Source organism: Myotis daubentonii, chromosome 4 (assembly GCF_963259705.1).
Source record: "Myotis daubentonii chromosome 4, mMyoDau2.1, whole genome shotgun sequence".
Taxonomy (NCBI): Eukaryota; Metazoa; Chordata; class Mammalia; order Chiroptera; family Vespertilionidae; genus Myotis; species Myotis daubentonii.
Window position 1 is genome coordinate 10,730,096 of NC_081843.1, and position 21,076 is coordinate 10,751,171.

Sequence of the window (21,076 nt, forward strand, 5' to 3'; positions counted from 1 at the left end):
TAAAGCCACCAACACAAAAGAATTACAATTCTTAAATTGATGACAAAAATACCTGTAGGATTTGCAGCTGGTTGGAAAAATACAGGTAACTTTATGCTTCGAGTAGGTACTTTTGTCATCCGCACACGATTTGCAGACGCGACTAGCACTAACCACTGCACATGAGACTGCTGACTGACTGGCTCACTCAACTCGTGCATGAATCACGCGCGCCTCCCCTGCGCTGCGTATCCCATGGCCCGCCTGTGCCGCATCGCCCGTCGCCCAACCGACTGACACCCCCCACTTCTTCCAACGCCACTTCTTCAAAATAGACTCGCCCAGGCCAAAAACCGAATTCTGTGCATGGGCCACGAAGTTTCAATCGCACTGTACATGCGCACCCACACGTGGTATTTTGTGGAAGAGCCACACTCAAGGGGCCAAAGAGCCACATGTGGCTTGGGAGCCGTGGTTTGCCGACCACTGCCCTAGACAATCCCCAATGCCAGGTAAGACAGAGGCAAATGAGAGGTGAATGGTAGCTTCAGTATGTGTGTGTGTGTGGGTGTGTGGGTGTGTGTTGTGTGTGTGTCTGGGGGCAGTAAGTATATACAGAGTCCTGAAAGCCCAACTATAGGTTGGCTGGCCTTTGGTAAGTGTCCTAACCTCTCTTTAACTGAAAATGAAGGTGGTGATATCCAGTAGGGGATCCATGAGGATATGCACAGGCCATGCCTAGCACAGTGGCTGGTACATAGCAGGTGATCAATGTAATGTTAGACAGCTGTGCATGGGGTGTAGCGTGCAGAGGGGATTAAAAAGACCCAGAAGGTGAATACCTGGAATAAGAGTGCACTATGCAGTAGTGGATTCACATTATATAAAGGTTGTGGCTTTCATTTTCTAAAAAATTTTCCTACCTAACAGGGGGCTCAGCTTTAGAATTTGCTGGGTGGTACAGGGCACCTCAACATTTATTGAGCCCTTACCCTTATTAGACACAGTACTGGCAAAGAGATTTTTGTAGATGATCTTACTAATCCTGTGGGCAGCTGGGTGGTAGGTATTGTTACTGTGCCCTCAAGTTCAGAGACACAAATAGTGGCCCAAATCACTCAGTTGGTAAGCTGTGGAACCAAATCTGGCTGGGTAACTCGAAGATCCCCTGGGACACACTAAGTCTGTTTTCTGATAAAATAAATAGTTTTTCCAGGCTAAAGTCTCATGAAATCAGAGCTCTGTTGCTGGAACTCAAGTCACTGTGGGCCTAGGCATAGAGTAGTGGGCCGAGCCACCTCTCAAAAGCCAATGCCAAACTGAACTTAAAGTATTTCAAATGATTGTATTATATATCATATATCAATCATATATCATCTATTACATATTATGTATCATGTATTATACATCATGTATCATGTATCACATGTTACATGTATATTATATATCATATGTTATATATCATATATTGCATATCATCTATCATATGTTATACATTACATATATTAATTGATTTCAAAGAGGAAGGGAGAGGGAGAGAGAGATAGAAACATCAATGACGAGGAAGAATCATTGATCGGCTGCCTACTGCACACCCCACACTGGGGATCAAGCCCACAACCTGGGCATGTGCCCTGACCAGGAATTGAACTTCAATCTCCTGGTCAACACTCAACCACTGGGCCATGTCAGCAAGACTCACATGATTGTTCTTTAAGACTATTTTGTAGGATGTGCTTAGATCAGTAATTTTCAATAATTTTTTTCCCATGGCACACATAAACTAATTGCCCTAACTCTCTTGCCGGGGCTGACTAGCAGACCCTGGGTGATGGATGAATGATTACTCTGACACATGATTGCTGTGAAAGAGAAGGCTAAGGGACTGCCTGGCTAAAGGAACCAGACAGCCCCATTCACCTGCCTCCTTAGGCTTTTATTGCAACAAGGGTGAACTAAAATTAACTATTAGATACTATCAGTAGGGTAAGTATCCTGGAGAAGGCACATGCGTCTATAGTGTCCTTTAAGCAAGGGCATGTAAAGAATAAACATAAGGATTCCAGCAAAACACCCCTGTTTGGAAAAGTCAAGGCAGGGTCTGCTGCCTTTGGCAAGGTCTCCCTAGAGGCCTCCGACCTTTCGGACTGTCCTCCTTACAGACTTTCCAACCAAGTCCTGTGCTTCCCCACACTCTGTGGCACACCAAAAAATATGTTATATTTTTTGCCCCTCTAACCAAAAATAGATATTATTTTTATTCATGTACACTGGCTGGCTATTGTTGTGTTGGCTGTTGTCATTTTTAAAAATTGACACTCTAGCCCTGGCCGGTTTGGCTCAGTGGATAGAGTGTCGGCCTGCAGACTGAAAGGTCCTGGGTTTGATTCTGGTCAAGGGCATGTACCTTAGTTGTGGGCACATTTCCAGGGGGGTGTGCAGGAGGCAGCTGATCGATGTTTCTAACTCTCTATCCCTCTCTCTTCCTCTCTGTAAAAAAATCAATAAAACATGTTAAAAAATGATTTTTAAAAAATTGACAGTCTAAGGGAAAAGAGGTCAGTACTCTTGACTAAATAGTCAGGTATTGAATGTTTTAAAAATTCTTGTGGTACACAGGTTGAAAATCACTGCCTTAGATTATAAAACCCAAGAGGGTATGAACTCTTGCAGCCCAAATAATCTCTGATGGTATCGAAAACCATATGTGGCACAGTAAATATTTGATTTGTGAAAAATATATTTATCTGTAATTCAGACATTTTGTAGGCACACTGTATCTTTTCTCCCCAATTTTCTCATTTTAGTTTTCCAAATTATGGCAAAAAGGGAAAATCTAACATTTTGTTGGTTTCCAATGTCAGGCATTTTATATATATACTAGAGGCCCGGTGCACAAAAATTTGTGCACAGGAGGAGGGGTCCCTCAGCCTGGCCTGTGCCCTCTCGCAGTCTGGGACCCCTCAGGAGAGAACGACCTGCTGGCTTAGGCCTGCTCCCAGGTAGCAGAGGGCAGGCCCAATCCCTAGGTGCAGCCCCTGGTCAGGCTCAGAGCAGGGCCAATTGGGGAGTTGGGGTGCCACCCCCTGTCATGCACAGAGCAGGGCGGATTGGGAGGTTGTGATGCCACTCTCAGTCATGCTCAGGGTAGGGCTGTTTGGGGGGTTGGGGCACCGCCCCCTGTCATACTCAAGGCAGGGTTGATGGGGAGGTTGTGGCACCACCCCCTGTCATGCACAGAGCAGGGCCAATCAGGGAGGTTGGGGCTCCATACCCTGTCATGCACAGGCCAGGGCCGATCAGGGGGTTGGGGAGCTCCCCCCGTCACTCACAGAGTAGGGCCAATAGGGGAGTTGGGGCACTGCCCCCTGTCACACACAGAGCAGGGCGGATCAGGGGGTTGGGGCACCGCCCTCTATTACCCACAGACCAGGGCCGATCAGGGGGTTGAGACGCCACCACTGTCACACTCAGGGCAGGGCCGATGGGGAGGTTATGGCTCTACCTCATCACACACAGAGCAGGGCCCGTGGGGGTGGGGTTGGGGCGCCACCCTCTATCACCCACAGAGCAGGGCCGATCAAGGGGTTGGGGCGCTGCCACTCTCACACTCAGGGCAGGGCCAATGGGGAGGTTATGGCTCTACCCTGTCACACACAGAGCAGGGCCAATCAGGGGGTTGGGGCACTGCACCCTGTCACATACAGAGCTGCAGGGCGATCAGGGGGTTGGGGAGCTCCCCCTTATCAGGCACAGAGCAGGGCTAATCAGGAGGTTGGGGCGCCTTCCCCTGCCACAAACAGAGCAGGGCGGATAGGGAGGTTGTGGCCCCGTCCCCTGTCACACACAGAGCCGCAGGGCGATCAGGGGGTTTGGGCACTGCCCCCTGTCACGCTGATCCCGGTGCCGGGAGGCCTCTCGGCTCCGCTGATCCTGGTGCTGGGAGGCATATTACCCTTTTACTATATAGGATAGAGGCCTGGTGCATGGGTGGGGCTGGCTGGTTTGCCCTGAAGGGTGTCCTGGATCAGGGTGGGGGTCCCCATTGGGGTGCCTGGCCAGCCTGGATGAGGGGATGATGGCTGTTTGCAGCTGGTCACACACCCTTCAGGGTGGGGGTCCCCACTGGGTGCCTGGCCAGTCTGGGTGAGGGGCTGAGGGCTGTTTTCAGGCTCGCGGGTGACTGAAGCTCCCAACTGCTCCTTTTTTTCTTTTTTCTTTTTTATTCTGGGCCAGCTTTAGCTCTGAGGCTCCAGCTCTGAGGCCTCTGCTGCTGAAAGCAGGTATCTGGTTTGTTTGGGTTCTAAAATCGAAACAATGTATAACTCCAGCTCTCAGATCCCGGCCAGCTGAAAGCAGGTTTCTGGGATTTTTGTTTAGCTTCTATATTTGTTACAATGTTTCAAACTGCAAGCTCAGAGGCCGGCAAGGCAGGCGGGGAACGTTGGTTTCCTCCGTCACTGAAGCAAGCAAGCCCATGTTCGCTTCCAGCTGCCTGGCTGCCGGCTGCCATCTTGGCTGGCAGTTACTTTGCATATCGCCCTGATTAGCCAATGGGAAGGGTAGCAGTCGTACGCTAATTACCATGTTTCTCTTTTATTAGATAGGATATGTATATGCCTAAGTGACCATTTGACCATTTGACCAGTCACTATTACACACACTGACTATCAGGGGTAGACGCTCAACGCAGGAGCTGTCCCCTATGGGAGCGCCGCTCAGCTGACCAATGGGCGTCAGATGCCAGGCTCACAGCTGGTGATTTCAGCTGCAGCAGTGTAAGCCTCTCCCTCAGACACTTCCCTTGTGCACCCCTCCTCCATCCAGACCAGGACGGGATCGGGATGGGGACCACATTGGGAGCCTGCAGCTGCTTCTTGTCATGGGCACACAGGTATAGCCCTAGGATGGATGCAGAGATCACAGTGGAGTGAGCCTAAGGAGAGGCAGTGGTGGCAGGCACAGTGGAGCTGGGATGAGCGGGAGCAGTGGGGCACCTGGCCGGCGCTTGGGCTCCTCCCCAGCTGCCTGCCACTTCGCGCACTACTACATCCCTTGGGGGATGTTGGACTGCAGGTTTCAGCCAGATGCCTGCAGGCCAGGCTAAGGGACCTCACCAGTGCATGAATCCGTGCACCGGGCCTCTAGTGTATACATATACATGTACATGTACATGTACATGTACATATACATATACATATACATATACATACATATCCATATACATATACATAGTTATAGACACAGATATAGATGTAGTTATAAATATCACTATAGTAATACATAGTGAGATATATCAATATCAATATGGATATAGATATAAATACAGCTATCAGTGTAGTTATAGATATAGATATGATTAGGTTATAGCTACAGATAGTGACAGCAGATATTGGCATAGTTATAGATATAGATATTGACAGTTATAAAGACAGTTGTACATGAAGATAGAGGTAAACATGTAAGTATAGATATCCCCATGTTTAGCCTTCTTAATGTATTAATGCAGAAGCTGGACACTGTGGTGTCTGCTCAGCAATGTATCTCTATTCCTTCTCTTTAGACACTAATTTCAAAAGTCAAGCAGCTGTTTTTTTTGAAGCCTAATTGTTAAATGTGTTTCCCCCAGAGAGAGTGTTTGTTAGCAGAAACCCCCATGCCTGGATTATTCACCTGTGCTGAGTCTGTGCTCACATGCTTCACACAGGAAGTCATTCATTCACTACTCCAGGTGTTGCTAATCCTATATAATAAAAGCCTAGGTGGCATCACACGTGACAAGATGGCCGCCACAAGATGGCTGGCAGGGGAGGGTGGTTGTGGGTGATCAGGCCAGCAGGCAGAAGCGGTTAGGGGCAATCAGGCAGGCAAACAGTTAGGAGCCAGCAGTCCCAGATTGTGAGAGGGATGTCCCAGATTGGAGAGGGTGCAGGCTGGGTTGAGAGACACTCCCAACCCCATGCACGAATTTCGTGCACTGGGCCTCTAGTATTTCCATATTTTAGGTTAAGAAAATTGCCCAAAGCTGTGTAGGTGAGGAGTGCAGGGGCTGGGATTTGAACCTGTGCCGATTGGCTCCTAAGGACACACTCTCAGCTCCCACAGTCCTCCCAGCTGGGTGCTTGTGGCGCTTGGCCCCCTCGCATGATGAATATTAAATAGGAATTTCAAACACATTTACAGGATAAGATAACGCCAAAGTCATTTCTTTGTTATTCATTTACAGAGGTGTATTGGACAGCTAGGGCTGCTATAACAACCTGCTGCAGCCTGGGGGTCTTAAACCTTAGGAATTTATTTCTCACAGTTCAGGAGGCAAGAAGTCTGAGATCAAGGTGTCGGCAGGGGGTCTCTTCTTGGGCTTAGCTCTGGGCTTGAAGTTGTCCGTCTTCATGTTCACACCACATTCTCCCTCTATGTGTCTGTGTCCCCACCTCTTCTTATAAGGACGTCAGTTATACTGGGTTAGGGTCCACCTAGTGATCTCATTTTAACTTAATTTCCTCTTGAAAGATTCTTCCTCCGGCCCTCGCTGTTGTGTTCTCACTGGTTAGAGCATTGGCCTGCACATGGGAGGGTCTCGGGTTCGATTCCTGGGTTGCAGGTTCCATCCTGTGCCCCAGGTGCATGTGGAAGGCAACCAATCCATGGGTGTCTCTCACCTCAATGTCTCTCTCTCTCTCTCCTCCCTTCCTCCTTTCCACTCTCTCTGAAAAGCAATGGAAAAATATCCTCAGGTGAGGATAATCTAATTAACTAACTAAATAGAAAAGTCTCCTTGGGTGAGGACAAAAACAACAAAAAAAGATTCTTCCTCCGAATACAGTCTGATTCTGAGGATTAATTAATTTATTTGTTGTTTCACTGCCTTTGGTTTAAGAGGTGTTTAGAACTGGCCTCGGGTATTTTAAGGGATCTTCTGAGGTCCTGTGTATGAAAATAGCCACAGAGTCTGGTATTCTTGCTCTAAACCAGTTGGTGCTGGTGGAGGGAGGTACACGTTGGAAATAATAGCAGGGGAAATGGGCTTGTCGGACCAGCTCTGCCACTAAACTTGCTTTGAAACCTGGAGAAATTCCTCTGGGGGTATTGACTTAGATCTAGGTTTTTAAGCTCAAATGTCAACAGAGGCTGAAGAGTAAGTGCAGAAACAAGGAGGTGTGGCAAAGTAAGGAGTGGTGGGAACCCTGCAAAGTTGGAGAACGTCCCATTTAAATAAAGCAGAACCCTAATCCGTTTTTCTCAGTGGTTAGAGCGCCAGCCTTCAGACTGAAGGGTTGTTGGGAGCTGGGGAGGGGGGAGGGAAGAGGCAACCAATCGAGGTGTCTCTCTCACATCGATGTTTTTCTTTCCCCGTTTCTCTCCCTCCCTTCCCCTCTAAAAATCAATGGGAAAAATATCCTCCGGTGAGGATTAACAACAAACAAACAAACAAACAAAAAACACCAAAAAATGGAGCAGATAATTTTTTCTCCAAAGGAAATGTGTTTGAGGGCCGGGTCTGGATCAGCTGACACCTCAGGGCCTTTCTTCCCCAAAGGTGCTCAGACAAAACAAAAGATAGTACTGTTAGTTGACAGGCACTAAAAAGGAAGGGGCTTATTGTAGCTCATGTGGCCTAAGGACCATGCTGACAAGCAAACTCTAAGGGGTGAACTTCTCCTGTGTCTGTACTCTTTTCTTCAGACAGTAATCCAATCACATATTTAGCTACGGTTTTCCTACTGGGAATGCAGAGCAGGGCTCTGGGGGCAGCATCACAATTAATGGAGGTTAGGTTATTATGGGTCAAAAGGACCTGAGCCAGCCGGCATGGCTCAGTGGTTGAGCATCGACCTATGACCCGGAGCTCATGGTTCAATTCCCGGGTTGCGGGCTCAATTCCCAGTGGGGGGTGTGCAGGAGGCAGCCGATCAGTGATTCTCTCTCATCATTGATGTTTCTATCTCTCTCCCCCTCTCCCTTCCTCTCTGAAATCAATCAAAATATATTTTTAAAAAGGACCTGAAAGTAAGCTGAGTCAAGTTTTATTGGTCTATTCTGGGGGTCTCTGGTCAAGCAGTAGCATCTGACTGCTGAAACCAGGGGAGGGGCTTCCCTGTTTGCAGTGATGACGTGCTTGAACCTCCAAGCTGTTTGTGAGGCCACCTTCCCTCAGTCAACATTCTCATGGAAAGATAATTCTAGCTTAAGCCACTTTTTACACTCAAACTTCAAGAAGGACCCTAAGAAAACAGGGTTTTGCTTCTGTAACCAGACAAACAATGGGTTCTTGCTGTCTGTCACTACTCAAGCCAATTAAGCAGAGACTGGCTTGAATCATATATGAGCATTTATTTCAAAACTAGAGGCCTGGTGCATGAAATCCGTGCACAGGCAGGGTCCCTAGGCTTGGCTGGCCATTGAACAGGTTCCCTGCCTCCCCACCACCCCGCCTCCCCACCTCTTCCTCCCCTCGCTTCCTCAGCACCCCACCACCACCTCTGGTTGCCTGCCATGTCCCTGCCTTCTTGCCTCCTCCACTGCCTGGTTCTCCCTCCCCTCTCCCCACCCCCAACCTCCCCACCCCCCGACCCCCCTCCCGCCTCCTCCTTTCCTTGCTCCTTCAGTGCCCCACCACTGCTGCCTCTGATCACCCACCATGTTCCACACTGTCCCCTGGTGGTCAGCGCACCTCATAGCGAGTGATCGAACTCTTGGTCGAACACCTGAGGGGACACTTTGCATATTAGCCTTTTATATATATAGATTGCAGGCAATATGGGAGAACAGCAGGTTGTCCACAAAAGTCTGCTCTGCCCCCCACCATAAGCCAGCTGTTTATATCAGTAGAAGTCCAAAGGAAAGTAGGCAAAAGGGCAAATAGGCAGTTTACAGATATGCAAAAGGAATGGGGGCCTTCAAATGGCTTAGTGATGTGCAAGGGCTAGGGTTACAGGGGGAAATAGCCCAAGGGTGGGCCAGATGGGCAGTTATCAGGTAAGCAGGTTGGAGATTTGCAAAGGCCTGCAGGGATGCAAAAGGGCTGGCTGTTGATTCAAGTTTCTGCAGCAAAGTTAATCTTTCTGTTTCCAGGTGAGCTCCCAGGTCCTGAGTGCAGCTGCCAGCCAGGTTAGAATGTGCCTTCTTTAATCAGAATAGAACAATCAGGGTCAACAGAGCAGGATTAATATTTCTTACAATACTAGCTGGTTCCCCAACATTCTATTTCTGCCCCTTTCACTCCCATTTGAAGGGCATTTGTTGGGAGCTGGAGTGACAAAGCCGTTTCAGTGCCCACACGCTGTCCTGGGAGGGCCCTGAGGCTAGACCCCAGTCCAGGAGGGAAGGTGCTGTGGTATTAGCCTCATCGGTCCTGAGTATGTTTGTGTATATTTGTCAATATCCTCACAGTCTCAAGTGACTGAAACCTAGTCTCAGGCAGGAAAACTCCTTGGCTCACAGAATCCGGGACAGGATATTAACAAGAAAGGAGTGGAGACGCAGACGGGCCTGAGGAACACTATGAACCAGCAACTGGAAGGTGTTCAAGGTCCTCTCAGCCCCTCAGTCCCCGCATCTGCACATCAGATTTCTTCTCTCGTGCAGAGCAGTCGTCTCACATGACAGGAATCATAACCACAGACAGGATCTCAGATTCGCACTTCGTGGCCTCCCCCAAAGAGCGAGTGCCTTTACACCCTTCGGCAACACACACACACACACACACACACACACACACACACACACCACATTTGAGAAAGGGATTGTGGGTAGCTCAGTCTGGATTAAAAAATCGTAAGGGATGATTGCTCAACCCTGGACCAATGAACTTTGAACAGGGGCTGGAATCATCTAAAAAAATAACAGCTTTCATAAGAACGGCACAGTTGGGCTCGGCAGGAAGAGAGGTCTTAGAGCCTGGCTAGCGTGGAGAGCAGGACTTTCAAATAGTGAGTTTCCCACAAAGGGGCTGGTCCCAGGGCTGCCAACCTGAGCTTAAAACTCCCAGGGGGTGAGAGGGAAGGAAAAGGCCCTCAGGAAGGTGTACCAATCTCATCTAGTAGCTATAATCCCTCCCCATCATGCTCTGCCTGTGGTTCCTGAGCTGGGAAGGGAAATCCTAAATCCTCAATCACTGAGTTGTGCCTCCAAATACTGGTCAGCTGAAACAGAACTGCAGCCATGAACCAAATGTGCCTCGTCTTATGGAGGAAAGTCCTGCTCCAGGACTGACCTATTAGCCATCTGTTCCCGAAGCAGGTGGTGACCGAGAATTCTGCCTGCTTCCTGAGGACTGCTCCGCCATGCAGTGGCTGATGAGGCTCCGGGTCCTTTGGGGCACCCACAAATCCTGCCACGCCTTCCACCTGGCCCCTCGGACCTTGCGCTTCCAGTCTGTATCAGCAATTGGTGCCCCGAGATGGAATGACCATGATAGACCTGAGAAATTTAACTTTGCCAGTGATGTCCTGGACTACTGGACTCAAATGGAGAAGGTGAGGGGGCGCTTGTGATGGGGCGGGGGCGGAGGGGTATAGGTTGATCTCTCTGGCTTATCTTGCTCCTCAGAGGCTGAAGGGCACAGACCCGATGCAGCCGATACAGGCAGACCACACCTTACCAGTGTCATGGGAGAAGCTTATGTTTTGGGGTTCAATTCTCACCCTGGCCACTTCCGCACTTCTCTGAGCCTCAGTGGTTTTATCTGTGAAATGGGGATAATCTCACTTAAGAAATAATACAGCAGGTAAAAGTATCTGGTACAGAGTCAGATAATTGTGACCAAATGCAAAGTTCTAACTACATGGTCAGCAACTTGACGGTAATGTGAATTCTGGCCTTCCACTAATGGGACTGTGAGCCTAACTGGGATTCAGCTCATCAAACTGGGGCTCAACTTCAGGCTGCACTCAGAGGGAGGGGACAGGCCCCCTGCTGGTGCCCCTGCACACCTGACACCTAGAGCTCAGTCAGCTGTCCTCCTGTGGGGAGAGGAAGGCCACTGCAGGCCTTGCCACCAACTGCTACTTGGGTGTGGCTTGGGGTCTGTCCAGAGAAAACAGTCCCTGCGGCCTCTAGAGTTACAGGTCTCTTCAGAAGAAACCAAGTGCTTGAAACCAAAAGGGGAGCCGTGATGTCTACCCCAGGGGCTGTGGTGGACAATGGGTGGTGTTCCAGCTACTAAGTCCCAGCTGGTGATGATCACAGTGTGAAAAGTTACCCAACATTATCTTTGTACAAAGAGCGAATCCACCTGCAATGCAGTCAGAGAGTTGATGGAATGTTTAAGTTTCCCATGAATTTAACATACGCATTCACGTGTTAGTGTTCAGGGCTTATATGCCTTTCACGGGGCTTCTTCTCCCTCTTTCTTTTTCCTTCCTCTGAGTTTCCATAAGAACTCCCAGGAAAACAGAGCCTTGGTTATGAGGAGCATTTTTATGATCCCCATTTCCCAGATGAGAAAACTGAGGATCCGAGTTTTACATAACCTACAGAAATCACATGCCTAAGTGGAGGAGCAGAATTTGGGTCCAGGTTGTCTAGTTCTAAAATACATTTTTTAACCTGGTCTCATGATCTGAAGACCCCAAATCTTTTCCTTCAGACTATAAATTGACTTCCATTACTGTCCAGACCAAAAATCTGATGGAGACCTTTTGAACGGTGAGATGGGCTGGAGAGGAGGAAAGGGGCCCAGCACTTCATTTTCGCATTTATCTTCATAAAATTCTCATTCATTAGTTCATGCATCCACCCATGGAGATTATCACCAGGTAAATAGGATTCCCCATGGAATACCTGTTCTTGTTGGGTTGTATATCATTGTTATCAGTCACTGTCAATTCCTCCGTATCTCCCACTGTCCCCCAGCACCCTCATTCCATTAATTTTCATTCTCACAGCTCTTCTGATGTGTCTGTTTCACTTTTCCAATTGCCTTAACCATGATCAGTGTCTTCTCGGGATGTGGGGTGCTGACACGTTTCTCAACAAACGTGTGTGGAGTAAATTAATTTGAAACCTGCCTTGCAATCTACAGATCTTGGTGCTCTTCCTATTAAAGGCTCTGCAGAGGGCACTCCACTGGGGTCCACTCTGCTCCCTGAGCCTCCTTTAAAACTTAACAGTCTTGAGTTAGAAATCCAACATTTTTATGTGCCCTCTCCTGAGTGTGTGTGTGTGTGTGTGTGTGTGTGTGTGTGTGTGTGTGTATGTTGGCAAAGAATTCATTATAAAACAAAAAAAAGTGCTTTGTCGCTCTGGCTGGGTAGCTCAGTTGGTTAGAGCATTGTCCCAACCCGCCAAGGTTGTAGGTTTGATTTCTGGTCAGGGCCCTCACAAGAGTCAACCAAAGAATGCATAAATAAATAAATGGGACAACAAATCAATGTTTCCCTCTCTCACATCCTCTCTTTTTAAAATGAATCAATAAAAAATTTTAAAGAATATGAGGCAAAGCTTTTCTACATGAAATAAATTCACGTATGAAGGTTTTGTTTGTTTTATTGTGACTTGGATGTCTTTATTTATCCTCACCCAAGGATATTTTTTCCCATTGATTTTTTAGAGACAGGGGAAGGGAGTGAGAGGAAGAGGAGAGAGAGAGAAACATTGATGTGAGAGAGACACATCCATTGGTTGCCCTGACATGGTCTGGGAATGAACCTACAATTGAGGTACCTACCCTTGGCTGGAAATCTAACTCTAGACTGGCCGTGGGCAAACTACGGCCTGCGGGCCAGATCCGGCCCGTTTGAAGTGAATAAAACTATTGAAAAAAAAAGACCGTACCCTTTTATGTAATGATGTTTACTTTGAATTTATATTAGTTCACACAAACACTCCATCCATGCTTTTGTTCCGGCCCTCCGGTCCAGTTTAAGAACCCATTGTGGCCCTCGAGTCAAAAAGTTTACCCACCCCTGCCCTAGACCCTTCACCCCACAGGCCTACGTTCTAACAACTGAGCCAAACCTGTCAGGGCTTTATTTTTTTTACTAGAGGCCCAGTGCACGAATTCGTGCATGGGTGGGGTCCAGCTGGCTTGCCTCAAATGGGGCCAATTGGGACAAGCTGGCCTAGGGGAGGGGTTGTGGGTGGTTGGCGGGGGAGGGTTATTGGGGGCTGAGTAGGCCAGGGGAGAGGGGACACAGGCAGTTGGCTGGCCGGCCCTGCCCCTGGTGTAACTCTGGGTTGAACTCCCAGTTGAGGGGACAATTTGCATATTAGTCTTTTATTATATAGGATAATTAAAAAGTGTTTTCAATTACAATTGATATACAGTGTTTTATTCGTAAGTTATATAAATGTCTAATCATTAGGTTGTACACCTGAAACTGTGTTCTAGACTGTTCCTATCACCCCAAAAGCTTTCTTTTGTCCTTTCTCAGCCAATCCCCTCCCACCACCACTCTGGGCCCCAGGCAACCACTGACCTGCTCTTGCACCCTTTTGTGTCTGGTTTCTTTTACTCAGCATGTTTTTGTGGATTAGTTGTTTGTGTCTTTTTTTCTTTTTCTTTTCTTTTGGTAATCCTCACCAGGGGATATTTTTTTCCATTGATTTTTTTTTAGAGAGAGTTGAAGGGGGAGGGAGAAAGGAGAGGGAGAAAGAGAAACATGGACATGTGAGAGATACCTCCATTAGTTGATATGCAGCCAGGATCAAACCTGCCACCTTGGGACTTGCCCTTAACCAGGAATCAAACCCGAAACGCTTTGGAGCAAGGACAGACACTCTAACCACACTGGCCAGGGCTGTTCATTTCTTTCTACTGCTGAGTTACTTACTCAGTGTTTTATCTTTTAAAACTATTTCTCAATATCCCTTGGTGTCAGATCTCACCCAATTAAACTTTAAGTTTCAAATCCAGTTTAGTATCTAACACAGTCTGAATTCTGAGCAACAATTGCCTTCTTCTTGATATACCAGCTTTTCCATAATTTTTAAAATCCTGCAGAAATCTTGTGTACTGTACTAGGCTCCCTGTATATGAGTAATGCACAACTTGTCATCAATACTTGTTAATATTCTTTAACCTGTTGGGCAAGAATTTTTTTTCACAGCACTGATTTTTTTTAAAGCTGTAGAGATACACATGTATATGCACATATATTAATCTTATCTCAGATGAGATACATTCTTTGGTTCCAATCATCTGAGTCAAAGGATCATGTTTGTGCATCTGTGAGGGGGAAATTGCTGGAAAAATACACACTAAACTATTTTCAGGGCTAACATTCAGGGAGTAAAAATGTGATGAGAAATTTGAAGAAATCCTTTTGTTTAGAAGAAACTTTTCTGCTCATAAGTTTCTGTATTGCCTGAATTTTTACTCTGAACATATTTTGTTTTGAGAATAAAAAATCTTTTTTAAACAGCCATGTTCATTATGGAAAACTTGGGGAAAAGAAGACAGTCGAGTTAAACAAGAAAATTGGCCATAAATATTTAAAACATTTACATATGGGCACATATGTGTGGCTTGTTTACCATGGTATCCTTTTGGTCTCAGAATAGTGCCTAAGAAATAATAAGATCTAACAATAATTGAATGAATAAGTGAAAAATTATTATTAAATTTGAATTATAATGTAAATATGGTTTTGTTTATATAAATTGATATATTGTTAGCATTTTATTGCAAAAAATGGTTTTATTAATTCTATAATTTTGTAACAGCATATAGTTAGATCTTGCCAATCTTTGTCTTTGATTAGGAAATTTAGTTCTCTTACATTTAAAGTAATTACTGATAGGGAAGGACTTACTAATGCCATTTTGTTAATTGTTTTCTTGATATAGCTTTTGTTTTTGTCCCTCATTTCCTCTTTTACAGCTTTCTTTTGTGTTTGGTTGATTTTTTTTGTAGTCATATGTTTTGATTCTCATCTCATTTCTTTCTGTGTATATTCTGTGAACTGTATATATTACATATAATGTCTTAAAGTTATAGAAATCTATTTTAAACTAACAACAACTTAACTTCAATTGCTTATACAAACCCTATTCCTAGATAAATTTGAATAATAATAATTATTATCTATCTATATATAAAAGCCTAAGTGACCCTTATGACTGACTGACAGAACAATCAGTCGACCAGTTGCTATGTCATGCCGTGACTGCCACGGGGCAGATGCTCAACACAGGAGCTGCTCTCTGGTGGTCAGTGTGCTCCCACAGCCAACCTCCTGCGGACCCTCCCTCCCAGCCAGCCAGCCCCGATCACCCCATAGGGACTGAGCAAGATGGCCCTGATCAGCTCCAATCGCTGGCCAGTCCGAGGAACCCCACCTGTGCACGAATTCATGCACCGGGCCTCTAGTTATAAAGATATATGGAGAAAATTAAAAAAGACTTATATCCAAAATATACAAAGGACAATAAAAAAGAAACAACCCACTTAGAAAATTGGAAAAAGTTTCTGAATAGACATCTCACTTGAGAGTCACACAGATAGCAAACAAGCACACAAAAAGATCATCAACATTACTTGTTATTAGGGAATCTATAAATAAATAAACAAATTCCTTTCCAGCCACATCTCACCCTCCACTGAATGTTGCAAACAAGTTTCACTCTTTTCCTTCTGTCCCAGAGGGGCTGGGACTCCGGCAACACCTCCTCCCAACCCTGGGGCACCACATCAGAGAAGGGGGTGCAAAAGTGAGCAGAACATCACAACATGCCCTGCTGTCCTGAGTGTGGCTTTAGCTGTTTGGGCATTTGTTGGTTGCTGCAGATCCTTGACTGTTTTAAGGGTCCCAACAAAGCCATTTTAGTCTGTTTACCTGAAGTTCCTCTGAAGGAATAGGGGCTGGACCTTCCCAGTCTGTTTCTTATGAATTTCACCATTAGAGGTCACTTAATTTTAAAAATTAATTTTGCAAAATATTCGGAGCCTAAATTAGCCTCTTTTATTGTGTAGTAATTATAATAATAGTCATATTTATTTAGAACCTACTGTGCCAGGCACTGTTATGTACACTTTACTCATTAAATAACTCATTTAGACTTTATGACCTGTTAGGTAATATTGTCCTCACTTTGTAGATGAGAATGCTGGGGTACACAGAGGAATGCACTGTCTACATGGAACTAAGACACATGGGGATGGAGCTTTAAGTCTTCAATTGGAGACATGAAGCTATTCATGGTTTCATATGACTTGAGAGGAGGTGGCTACAGTAGACTGGAAGAAGTTGGCTGGATCACACCCTAACTTTTCTTGGCACTTTAAATGATTTAAGATGAGGTCTCAGGTCCTAGCTGGTTTGGCTCTGTGCATCGGCCTATGGACCAAAGGTTCCCAGGTTCAAGTCTGGTCAAGGGCATGTACCTCGATTGCAGGCTCTTCCCCGGCCCGGGCACTGGTCAGGGCCCGTACAGAAGGCAACCAATCTATGTATTTCTCTCACATTGATATTTTTCTCGGTCTTTCCCTCCCTCTTCCACTCTCTCTAAAAATCAATGGAAAAATATCCTTGAGTGAGGATTAAAGAATAATAATCAACACTAATAAAAGAGAAAAATGGTAATTGGCATAGGAGCTACCCTTTTCATTGGCTAATCAGGGCTATATGCAAATTAACTGCCAACTAAGATTGGCAGGTAACTGCCAACAAGATGGCGGTTAATTTGCATATGTAGGCACAATGCAGGGAGGCGAAAGGGAAAGCAGGAAGAAACCCCCTGCCACTGACAGTGATCGGAAACCCAGGGGGGAGCTAAGAGCTGGGGGGCAGGGCAAAGGCGGCCCCCCAGCCATGATTGGAGAATCAGGTGCCTTTTCCGCCCTGGCCAGTGATAGCAGGAAGTAGGGGTGGAGCCAGCGATGGGAGCTGGGCACGGTCGAAGCTGGCAGTCCCAGGAGCTAGGGGTCCCTTGCCTGGGCCTAAAGCGAAGCCCACGATCGCGGGGCCGCTGCAGCTGCGGGTCCCCGCTGCCCAGGCCAAACGCCTAGGCCAGAGGCATCAAGCCTGGGCAGGGGCGGAGCCTGCAATTGGAGGGTGATGGGGGTCAATGCCTGAGGGCTCCCAGTGTGTGAGAGGGGGCAGGCTGGGCTGAGGGACACTCCGCCCCCACACACACCCAGTGCATGAATTTCGTGCACCGGGCCCCTAGTAATAAATAAAATAAAATGGAATGTGACTATGATAGTGCATTGGGGAATTAAGTGCCTTTTTCCTCTGAAGCGAGAAGTAACACATGGTGTGTGATCTTGACCAGGAAGGCAAGAGAGGCCCCAACCCAGCCCTGTGGTGGGTGAACAGCCAAGGAGATGAAGTGAAGTGGAGTTTCAGAGAGCTGACAGACTTCACCTGCCGCGCAGCCAACGTCTTCACGCAGACCTGTGGCCTGCAGCAGGGAGACCGTCTCGCCTTGATTCTGCCTCGAGTGCCTGAGTGGTGGCTGGTGGCCATGGGCTGCATCCGAACAGGTCAGTGACTCAGAGACCCGTAGACACCTCAGGGATGTCCTGGAGCCAACTGGTCCTGGAACACTAGGTGCTTCCTCTTCCCTACATTCTTTCTTCTTCACAGTCTTTCTCTTTCTCAGACTCCCTCACATATTTTACCTTTTATCCCTCACTTTCTCCCTCACACTCACTTTCGCTCAAATGCAATGTCTCACACACACACACACACACACACACACACACACTTTCTCTTGCACAGTCTCAGACATTATTACTTTTTTGAAATTCATCAATTGCAAACCTTTTGCCATATTGGAGCCCCCACTGAGTTAGTAAAGAATCAGTTGCAGGCATTGTGACACCCATAAATACCATGTAAATATCCATAAACTCTGGGTCACAGACATTTCCTTCACCATCACCAGAGCAGGCTTATCAAACAAGAAGTCTGACATTGGTACAATATGTGTTATCTGATAGCTAACCATAGTCCACATTCCCCAATTGCCTTCTTCATGTCCCTGACAGCCATTTCTTTCTTTATGTCCAAAATCCAATTGAGGATCATGCATTGCATTTAGGTGCCATGTCTTCTCAGTCTCCTTTAATCTAGAAGGGTTCTTTAGCCTTTTCTGCACGGTGATGACATTTTTGAAGTGTCTAAACCAGTTGCTTTGCAGGAAGTGCACCCAAATTGGTATTTCATACTCTTTTTTTTTAATTAAATATTTATTGTTCAGATTATTACATTTGTTCCTTTTTTTTCCCCCCCATAACTCCCCTCCTCCCAGTTCCCGCCCCACCCTCCGCCCTCACTCCCCACCCACTGTCCTCATCCATAGGTGCACGATTTTTGTCCAGTCTCTTCCCGAATCTCCCACACCCCTTTCCCCCCCAAGGATAGTCAGTCCATTCCCTTTCTATGTCCCTGATTCTATTATAATCACCAGTTCATTCTGTTCATCAGATTATTTATTCACTTGATTCTTAGATTCACTTGTTGATAGATGCATATTTGTTGTTCATAATTTGTATCTTTACCTTTTTCTTCCTCTTCCTCTTCTTAAAGGATACCTTTCAGCATTTCATATAATCCTGGTTTGGTGGTGATGAACTCCTTTAGCTTTTCCTTATCTGTGAAGTTCTTTATCTGACCTTCAATTCTGAATGATAGCTTTGCTGGATAAAGTAATCTTGGTTGTAGGTTCTTGGTATTCATCACTTTGAATATTTCTTGCCACTCCCTTCTGGCCTGCAAAGTTTCTGTTGAGAAATCAGCTGACAGTCGTATGGGTATTCCCTTGTAGGTAACTGAGTTTCTTTCTCGTGCTGTTTTTAAGATTCTCTCTTTATCTTTTGCTCTTGGCATTTTAATGATGATGTGTCTTGGTGTGGTCCTCTTTGGATTCCTTTTGTTTGGGGTTCTCCGCGCTTCTTGGACCTGTAAGTCCATTTCTTTCACCAGGTGGGGGAAGTTTTCTGTCATTATTTCTTCAAATAGGTTTTCAATATCTTGCTCTCTCTCATCTTCTGGCACCCCTATAATTCTGATGTTGGTACGCTTGGAGCTGTCCCAGAGGCTCCTTACACTATCCTCGCATTTTTGGATTCTTTTTTCATTTTGCTTTTCCGGTTGGATGTTTTTTGCTTCCTCGCATTTCAAAACATTGACTTGATTCTTGCGCTCCTCTGGTCTGCTGTCGGGCGTCTCAGAATTTGACTTCAGCACTGCGCCTCCTCTGAGTGTCCGTATGCGTTTCTCTTTCCTCCTAGTTGTAGGACTTCCACTCAGCCAGCGTTCCTGTGGTTCTGGGTGATGTCCCTTCCGTTTTTTGGTTTCACTTTTGAAGTAGTTGTTCAAAGCAGCAAACTCCGGCGTTAACCTATGCCGCCATCTTGGTTCTCCAAAAAAAACGGTATTTCACACTCTTGCTTCATGATTATATTCACCTTAAAACATCTTAGCAGGAGTGCTGGGAGGACAGTGTGTCTTTGTCGGTGCATCACAGGAGGGGTCTATGCAGTTGTTTTATCTTCAATCAGTGATACTGTTAATCTCAATAGAAGGGTGGTATTCAACTTTGTCAGGGCACCTTTTCTCTTCCTGACTAGTAAGAAATCTGTGGGGTAACATGTATGATACTAGTGTCTATCCTGCTCCCCGACTGTCTTTCACCCCATGGTTTGAGTATCTCCTGATGATTCTTCACTGAGTTGAATATTATTATGGTTGTTTTACATGAGGATTTTCTGTTTACATCACCCCCTCTGCATTCATTAGTTAGCATTCTTCTGTAGAAATTGCCCTTTCCCATTTAATTGCTTATCTATATCTATCTATCTATCTATCTATCTATCTATCTATCTATCTATCTATCTAATTTAGAATCAGAATGGGACTCATGGATTTTCTTTTTAAGCACTTCTGTTGAATCACATGTTTACACAATAGTCTGTTCATGCTCTTGCTTATATATTCTCTCTCTTTTTTCCTCATAAAAATAGTGGATTTATCCATCAAGGTCATCTGGAATCAAACGTTAATAGCAACAGCAGAGGGACCATAAAGAAGCCGTGTCATCTGTAGAGCTAAGATGTGAGCTGAGCCCTCTGGGATAAGTACAATTGAAGAGGAGTAGAAGCAGAGAAAGGGAATTCCAAGAACGGGCTTAGCACATGCAAAGGCTTAGAGTCAGGAGTTGCCCATGTGAATGGCCATTTTGAAATAGAGAATAGAGGTGTGGGAGGGAAAGGTGGAGCGTGGGCAGCGCCTTCAGTGCCAGAATGGGGAGCGTGCTGTTTTCCTGGAGAGAGGACACAGGTGTTAGTGAAGAGAAGTGAAGGTGAACGTGGTGGGCAGGCAGGCTAAATGGCCATCTCAGAAGTGATGAAAGAAAACTGAGTTTATTTAAGGAAAAGGGAGTGGGGGTGGGATATCCAAAGGGAAGGGCTGCACAACGCTGAGCCAAGGGGCTGATGGTGCACCGAGGAGCTGCAGTTTCATCCTTATGTGCAGTCACGGGTGGAAATCTCTTGTCGTCAGTGGGTTTGGGGGCTGAGCTGGTGGGTTTGGAATGGGGATGGAGTGCATATGTCTGATGAGGGGTCTTCAGGACAGTTTCACTTCCTTACATGGTGTGATTCCTGGTGTCCAGCAAGCATTTGTTCTCCTGTGGCGGGAAGCTTACAAATGGTTGTAAGGATTACATTGCCCTATAGTCTTCACAAGAGGAAACGTGAAGGGGTAATGTCAATGCTCTGGGGAACTTACCCAGGAAATAACACAGAAGTTCAAGGCACGGCATCTGGTGGGGAGATTAGAGTCCAATAGGTGCACACAAATACTGGAACTAATTGTTGGCGACAGCAGATGGGAGGGAGGGTAGGAAAGTTCAAGGGACAATGTGGTTCATTTGGATGTGAGGGATGAAGGAAAGAAGGGATTCCCAATGACACAGGGATGAGAGAAGGGGGTGGGAGCAGAAAAGCGGGGGCTGGGACACAGCTCTTCCTGATGTCAGAGACTCTGTCCTCCTTGCATCTGTGCTCCCAGCTCCCATGTAAACTCTTGCAAAGTAGTACTCACCTGTCTACTGGCTGCACCCAGCTAGAGTAGAAAGGTTTAGGGCAAGCGTTTCAAGTTTTAATGTGCGTGGGAATCACTTGGAGGTCCTGTTAAAATGCAAGTTG

General features: G+C 46.3%; 2 protein-coding genes across 4 annotated transcripts in view; both read left to right on the forward strand.

Moving 5' to 3' along the window:
- The window catches only part of LOC132232794 (acyl-coenzyme A synthetase ACSM1, mitochondrial-like), a 187,990-nt gene that overhangs the window by 74,390 nt on the left and 92,524 nt on the right, over window positions 1–21,076 (forward strand). The window contains exon 1 of one of the 3 annotated variants that reach the window (XM_059692398.1): window positions 9,813–9,911. The exons of the other annotated variants lie outside the window; for them this stretch is intronic. The gene's annotated coding sequence lies outside the window, so the exon portion shown is untranslated. Of the gene's footprint in view, window positions 1–9,812; window positions 9,912–21,076 lie in introns of those variants that run through there. 3 annotated transcript variants of the gene reach the window in all.
- Window positions 10,220–21,076, forward strand: part of LOC132232796 (acyl-coenzyme A synthetase ACSM1, mitochondrial-like) — a 42,529-nt gene continuing 31,672 nt past the window's right edge. The window contains exons 1-2 of the mRNA XM_059692404.1: window positions 10,220–10,457; window positions 17,197–17,407. Of these exons, the coding sequence (XP_059548387.1) occupies window positions 10,266–10,457; window positions 17,197–17,407 (403 nt within the window). The 5' untranslated portion in view covers window positions 10,220–10,265. The remainder of the gene's footprint in view (window positions 10,458–17,196; window positions 17,408–21,076) is intronic.